The sequence below is a fragment of the Rhincodon typus genome, chromosome 14 (assembly GCF_021869965.1).
Source record: "Rhincodon typus isolate 14 chromosome 14, sRhiTyp1.1, whole genome shotgun sequence".
NCBI lineage: Eukaryota > Metazoa > Chordata > Chondrichthyes > Orectolobiformes > Rhincodontidae > Rhincodon > Rhincodon typus.
In genome coordinates, this window is record NC_063345.1 from 26,995,980 (window position 1) to 27,002,550 (window position 6,571).

The 6,571-nt window shown below is 33.9% G+C and overlaps 1 protein-coding gene across 1 annotated transcript in view; it reads left to right on the forward strand.

Moving 5' to 3' along the window:
- The window catches only part of LOC109930684 (cohesin subunit SA-2-like), a 170,388-nt gene extending 164,991 nt beyond the window's left edge, over positions 1-5,397 (forward strand). The window contains exons 20-23 of the mRNA XM_048605296.1: positions 28-135; positions 2,279-2,405; positions 2,492-2,569; positions 4,017-5,397. Of these exons, the coding sequence (XP_048461253.1) occupies positions 28-135; positions 2,279-2,405; positions 2,492-2,569; positions 4,017-4,040 (337 nt within the window). The 3' untranslated portion in view covers positions 4,041-5,397. The remainder of the gene's footprint in view (positions 1-27; positions 136-2,278; positions 2,406-2,491; positions 2,570-4,016) is intronic.
- Positions 5,398-6,571: the final 1,174 nt, after the last annotated feature.

Genomic DNA, 6,571 nt, shown 5'->3' on the forward strand with positions numbered 1-6,571 from the left:
TTATATACTTTATTCCTTTTATGCCAGTAGTCAGATGTCTTGGTTAATTGCCCAGAGACAGCAAGAGGAAGCAAGGCAACAAGAACGAACTGCGATGAACTATGTTAAATTAAGATCTAATCTGCAACATGCTATGTAAGTCTTGGTGCAATGCTATTAAAAAATTTTACATAATTGTGAAGTTAGGAATTATTGTCCTATCCACAATAGAGTTTTTTTTCAGTTTATTTAATCATCAGATCTGCCTAGATTTACTTATTAAAATAGAAACTGCAGCAAGCAGTTATGTTCCATTTTTGTTGCATTTTTACCAACTTTAGGTTTCTTGAGGTTTCAATCCTGCTCTCCACTTCTGAAAATTACTTGGCTATTCACTACTAATCACAACATTATATCAAATCTCATTGGGCTTTACTAACCAAAACTGCTCATTGTATTCCTGCATAATCTTGAAGTAAAGAAACCTCAGTTGCTTTTCTCCCCTTGCAACCGTTTTCTTAAAGTTTTTTTTAATTCTGGCTGCCTCAACAAGTGTTGCATCCATCCTTTCCTTTGACTGCAAGCTGAGCTTCACTCCTGCCACAACCCTGAACTCATGTCTGTCTTAACTTTTATTCCTATCTGTTCTCCTACCCTTTCAGTTTTTCTTGTTATTGAAATATGCTTCTTGCTGTTGTTCCTAATAAACCGGTGGCCACCCAATTTCTTTCTTTGCCTACATGTAGCTGGTATTTTCAATGTTTCCCTCTCATCCCTTGCTAATCTTCCATATTATTACCCATTTTATAAACAAATCTACTCTTCACCATTTAGTCCTTGCAAACTATCAACCTATCTCCAACTCCTTTTCCTTTCTGCAATCCTTGATCTTTTAATAGTTTCACAAACCCATGACCATCTTTCCTGTAAGTTCATCTTTCAATCTCTCCAATCCACTCCAACACTCTCACAGTCCTAGTCAAAGTTGCAATTAAGATCCTTGGAACGTGACATGATCACTAACCCTAAGCCTTCTCTAATTGTTTGCAGTTGGTTTACCACATCACCGTTTTCCAAATTGTGACCTTTATTATCAATCCCCCAACTTGGTTCTACTGTTCATTTATTTAGTTGTAACCAGCGAATTCCACCACCACCACCCCCCCTCCCCCCACCCTCCACTTCCCTATGTACATAACCCATGATAGTAACAAGTCAGTATACAGAGACATAATATCAGGTTGTACAACCTCTCCCAACATCTTAGCTTCCTTTCTGTTGTGAGCCTAGCCAACACAAGGCATGATACCTTCTTGTTAAACATAGTTTGTGGCAGAAGACAAAGACAATGTTCCATAGCCACCAATTCAGTATCTTTCCCTTGCTATATGACCTGAACTAGGCTATTAATAGCCTTGATGTCTTTTTTGATGCTGAAATGTGTTTCTAATCCCATATTCTCTCAATCAAAATTAACAGTCTTTAACACTGACAATTTCTTATCAGTTTATTCGATGTTAAAAACCTTATAATCTCCAAGCTAATGTATTCTCTCTGGCCTATTTTCCACCACCTACCCTTCCCACCCCATAAACTTGAGCTAATCCGAAACATAAATACTAATTATCTATTGCCTAGTGTAGCCTGTGTTCACCCCTCCCATATTTACACTTGCTTCTCTATGAAAACAAATAGCAAAGAAAATATAATATTGAAAAGCAAAGACCAAAAGAGATTTTTTAATTAGTAATTGATAAATAGGTCAAAAAATGGAGATACAAGTGTATGTACAACAACAGGGATTTAATACTCAAGCAATGTGTTCCTTTTGGAAAAAAAGACTGAGTTTTGATAACTCCTTGTGCTTTCAAAAAGCACTTCAATAGCTTAATTGTTCAATTATATCAATCGTATCAATCATCATGCAATAATTATTGAAGCCGATTACCAAATCTATTTTTCACATTACTGAATATTTATACTGAGTTAATTGACCCACAAGGGGGTGGAGCAACTTTGAAAGATGGTTGGGGAACATAGAAATATTTGAAACATTTCCTGCGTGGAAAAGGATTGAATCTAAAAGAAAATTCATTTATTTATTATCTAGTAGAAAATGGGAATTTTCTGGTTTGCCAAAGGCCCATCATTTCAGGTTTGATCTACTGTTGCAGTGGTCCATATACATTAAATATCCCCATTGCCTATTTCTTTTTACTTGCCTGTTTTTCCAAACCATCCAGGTGCATTGGTCAGGACAGCTATTAGTAGAGAATTCACAGATTGTATTATTTTCTAGTCGACGTGGCACAGGTTTGATGGAGGATGATGAAGAGCCAATAGTGGAAGATGTAATGATGTCTTCGGAGGGTCGTATTGAAGATCTGAATGAGGGCATGGATTTTGACACCATCGGCATTGATTTGGTAATAAAATACAAAAGAAAACCAAATCAACTTTTAAAATTCCAATAATAATAATATTTAACGCAAGTTGTTTTTTCTCTTTCTAGCCACCATCCAAGAATAGACGTGAAAGAAATGAATTAAAACCAGATTTCTTTGACCCTGCCTCAATAATGGATGACTCGGTGAGTCTAAATGCCTTCTTCTAGCCTTCATAAAATGGGGTTCAAGGCAATGATATTTTGGGTGCCTGTGTGGTCACGTGAGTTAAAACATGCACATTTTAGAATGCTCAGGCTCTCAATCTCAACCAAGTGACTGAGAAAGGTACTAAATATGCACTTTTGATGAAAAGTGGGATGGGTGATAAATAGTAAACAGAAATCAAAATTATTTTTCAGAAATATGTTTTGTTTACTCTGGGATAAAAAAAAACATTATGGTCTCAAATCGGCACAGACTGAATACATACGAATTTTGACATTTTGTACCAGCAGCTGTTATCACAGGACCCCTTGGTTGTAGATATATAAATTTCCCTCATTCCACAACAAGTCATGATTATGATGATTCAATGTATGTTGAAAATACACTTCAGTTTGTTTGTTTGGGGGGTCGTGGGGAGCAGTCGGGAATTCTCACTGGTAACACATCAAAGTTAATTTCCAATCTGTCATGAAGAAAAAAAAACTGTATAAAAGTTCTTGGCTACAAATCAACTAACTGGAAAAGTACACAAATTTCAGGAATAACAGAAAATACTGAAATGTCTCAGTAGGCCTGGAGCATCTGCGACAAGAAACCGAGTTAACATTTCTGGTTTTATCATCGTTTGGTTCCAAAGAAGAGTCATATTCAATTTGAAACATTAACTGTCATTCCCTTTTTGCAAGTTTTGCCAGACCTGGTTAAATTTCCCACTAGTTAGATTTCTACCATCTGTATTTGATTTTACACACATTTTAAACTTTTGTTTAATGTATGAATGGAGCATTGAGGTATTGCTCTTGGGAAAGAACTAGAGCAATGTCTTCATGTTCCAGTCATCATGAATTGAGCATAGACAGATATTTCCTGTCTGTCATTTTTATATTCATTTATTTCAAGTCAACGTTCAGTAGCTAAGGTGAATTTATTCAGGAATCAAGCTTCTTGGCCAGAGGGCTTCTGGGAGTGTATTGAATTGGCAACAATGAAATTGGGTATTGTTGAATAACATGGTCTACTTTCTTGATGGAGTAGTACGCACTATGACAGATCATTATTTATTTAAGTTACATCAGTAAAGATGACTTACACAAATCAATCCTCACTGCAGCTGAATATTTGAATCGTTTTCATTAGTACTTGTTTTGATCAACTGTGACTGTAGTTATTCCAAATGTCCACTGGATGGCAGGTGAACCATCTTATTCCAACAATGCTAAATAACTGAAAAAAATTACATAGCATATCAAATAGAAATTTAATGTTCAAATCCATTTGAATGTTACTTGAAAATTTTTGATTATAATATAACATTATTTATATGTTATATTACAAATGTTATGTTACAGTATTTTGAAGTTTATTTTCCAGAATTACTATAGTTGTAATCTTCAGCTAACAAAATCTATCTTTCCTCTCTTTTAGGTCCTTGGAGTTTCAATGTTCTGAGGAAATGTCATTGTATGAATGATTGAGAGGTAGTTTTAAAAGAAGTATTTTGGTTAATGCAGTTAAAATATTAAAACTGTACAGATTTTCTCCTTTCAGGAGAATGCTTAATGGAGTTGTTCACTGTCCACCTAGATTAAGTGCTTTGAAGAGGCAGTTTGTTGCCTGATAAATTGATATTTTAAGAGACTGTAAAATTATGGAAGCAAGTTAAATTCCTTCCAGTAGTGCCACTGTATTGTGTCTCTGATTAAATGAGCTTGGTGTAGTATGTTTGAAAGTTTCTCTAAACAATTATTTGACTTGATAGAGTTTGGGAATAGGGAACTAAATTTTAAATAAAAAAATATATATATGATTGGTGCTGATTTTATAATTGCAAATCTTGTTCAGTTTTTCATACTTTGAAATTCCAAACAGAAGGACGAGGTTTAAAAATTATAATTAAAATTAACAGCGTCTAAAATAGCATGGATATTCATGCTTAAGTAATTTTTAAATTTGTATTTTATATTTTATTCACATCTGTCTTTGCAAGCAATCTTCAGGTTAAATGAACTACAGCTGGTCATAGTACAGTTTGTTTTAATAATGTAAATTAGTTTGAAGATATTAGACACCAAGAAAATTACCCATTTATGTTATTCCTTAAATATGGGTTATGTTTTTAATTTTTATGGTAAATTTTCCGTCATAATTATAAAGTTTCTAATAATTCATAGAACGCTTTTCAACATTGTTCTGCAGTACTCTGGCAGCTGGTTATTTTATCAACTCTATGTTGACATTAACTTATAATAAAAAAATGTACATGACACTTCTTGCCGGTCTTCTTTCATCTATTGACGTATTTTCTTTAAATCATTCCATGCCTTAAACTGCTTGCAGTACATTATCTCCCAACTCCATCTCCTGCAAAATATTTTGTTTATTTCAATTCGATAAATATTCAGCTTTATTTGCCAAAATTAAAAACTTGGCTTTTGCATCAAATCTTATTATTAGTTCATTAGATATGCCATGAATAAATGGTTGTCTTTTGAAGAATAGTTTGCTTTTACACACTTTAAGAACATTGTTCATATTTGGCAGTACTGCCATTAGTACACCACTGCGTTAAAGAACTGCTGAGGACTGTATATATGATTTTTAAAATCAGTGAAAGCAGACTTTTCTACTTTTAAAAAAAGTTTGTTTTGTTGTAAAGGCAGTTCATCAAACTGTATGTTTTCAACCAACTGAAATGTTTTATATTTACCTTATCCTGTTGGCCTCCATATTTTGTTGTTCATTGTACTGTTCTGATTTGTATTTATGTCATGAAACAGTAACTTTTTGAATAAAATTTAAACTATAAGGTTGTGCAATGGTATTCATTGTACAGTGATGTTGCAGAAGAGTATGTGTATATCAAGGGAAGATAGGGTTAGGCAATAAATGCCAGCCTTCCCAGAGACCCTGCCATCCAACAAATGATTTTTTTTTTAATGAAATGTTTCCTTTGGGAGGAAAGGTAAGATTAATTTGAATTGCATAAATCTTGTGCAATATGAAAGTGAACAAATTGAGTCTTAAAAACATGCCAGAATTAATAAGCTGCTGATCAGGGAATTTAAGACATTGCAGTAGTATCAGGTTAATGTCCAACTATATAGAAGTCAAACGAGAAGAAATTCTCTGTCAAGTTCTCTCTCTCTACTTCAGTCAAAGACTTGTGAATCTTAGGAATTCTGTATCCAGAGAGATGTCAATGCTGTATCATTTAAAATTAGGAGGGACAGATTTTTTGACATCTCAGAATCGAAGGATACGGAGAGGGAGCAGGAAAGTGGAGTTATAAAGCCCAAGATCAAGCATGATTACACTGAATGGCAGAACAGGTGGGGGATTGTATTTTCTACTGCTCCTACCTTGTGTTCTTAAGGCACAGCAAAACTTAGAAATTAGTATTTTTTTAACCACAACAAAAGCAGTCAGAACAGATTTGCAAAACTACAAGAGATGTTAATGCTCTAAAAATCATCACATAGCAATATGTTCGGAAAGGTATATGCATCCTGTTTAACAAAATAGTAATAATCAAAATTTGCCTTTAACAAAGTGTTTGACAAATAGTCTCTGACAGTTACAATATCCATACTTTTTTCTTCAGTCCTGAGTTATGTAATGGAATCAAATATCAGGAATAAGTTTAACGACCTAGATGATATCCCAATAAACAGCAATCCTGTTCTTGGAAAGAAAAAAATAGACAGTGTAATTGTTTCATGAATAGTGTCAAAATATTCATCAAGTTGATAATGAACTACAAAAGTGTTGGAAATCAAATATTCTAATGAAATTATTTTTGGCTTTTTTCCCCTTTCAGTAAAGCTGGTTCATGGTTTACAGTCTTAAGTCCTACCGTTTGTATATATTTTAAAAAGACCAGGAGAACACAAGAAGCTTGTGTCATTGCCTCTAATCTGCTAACAGTTTCACATACTTTTGTTCAACCCTAGACAAGATTAAAACACCATCTGTGTAACAAA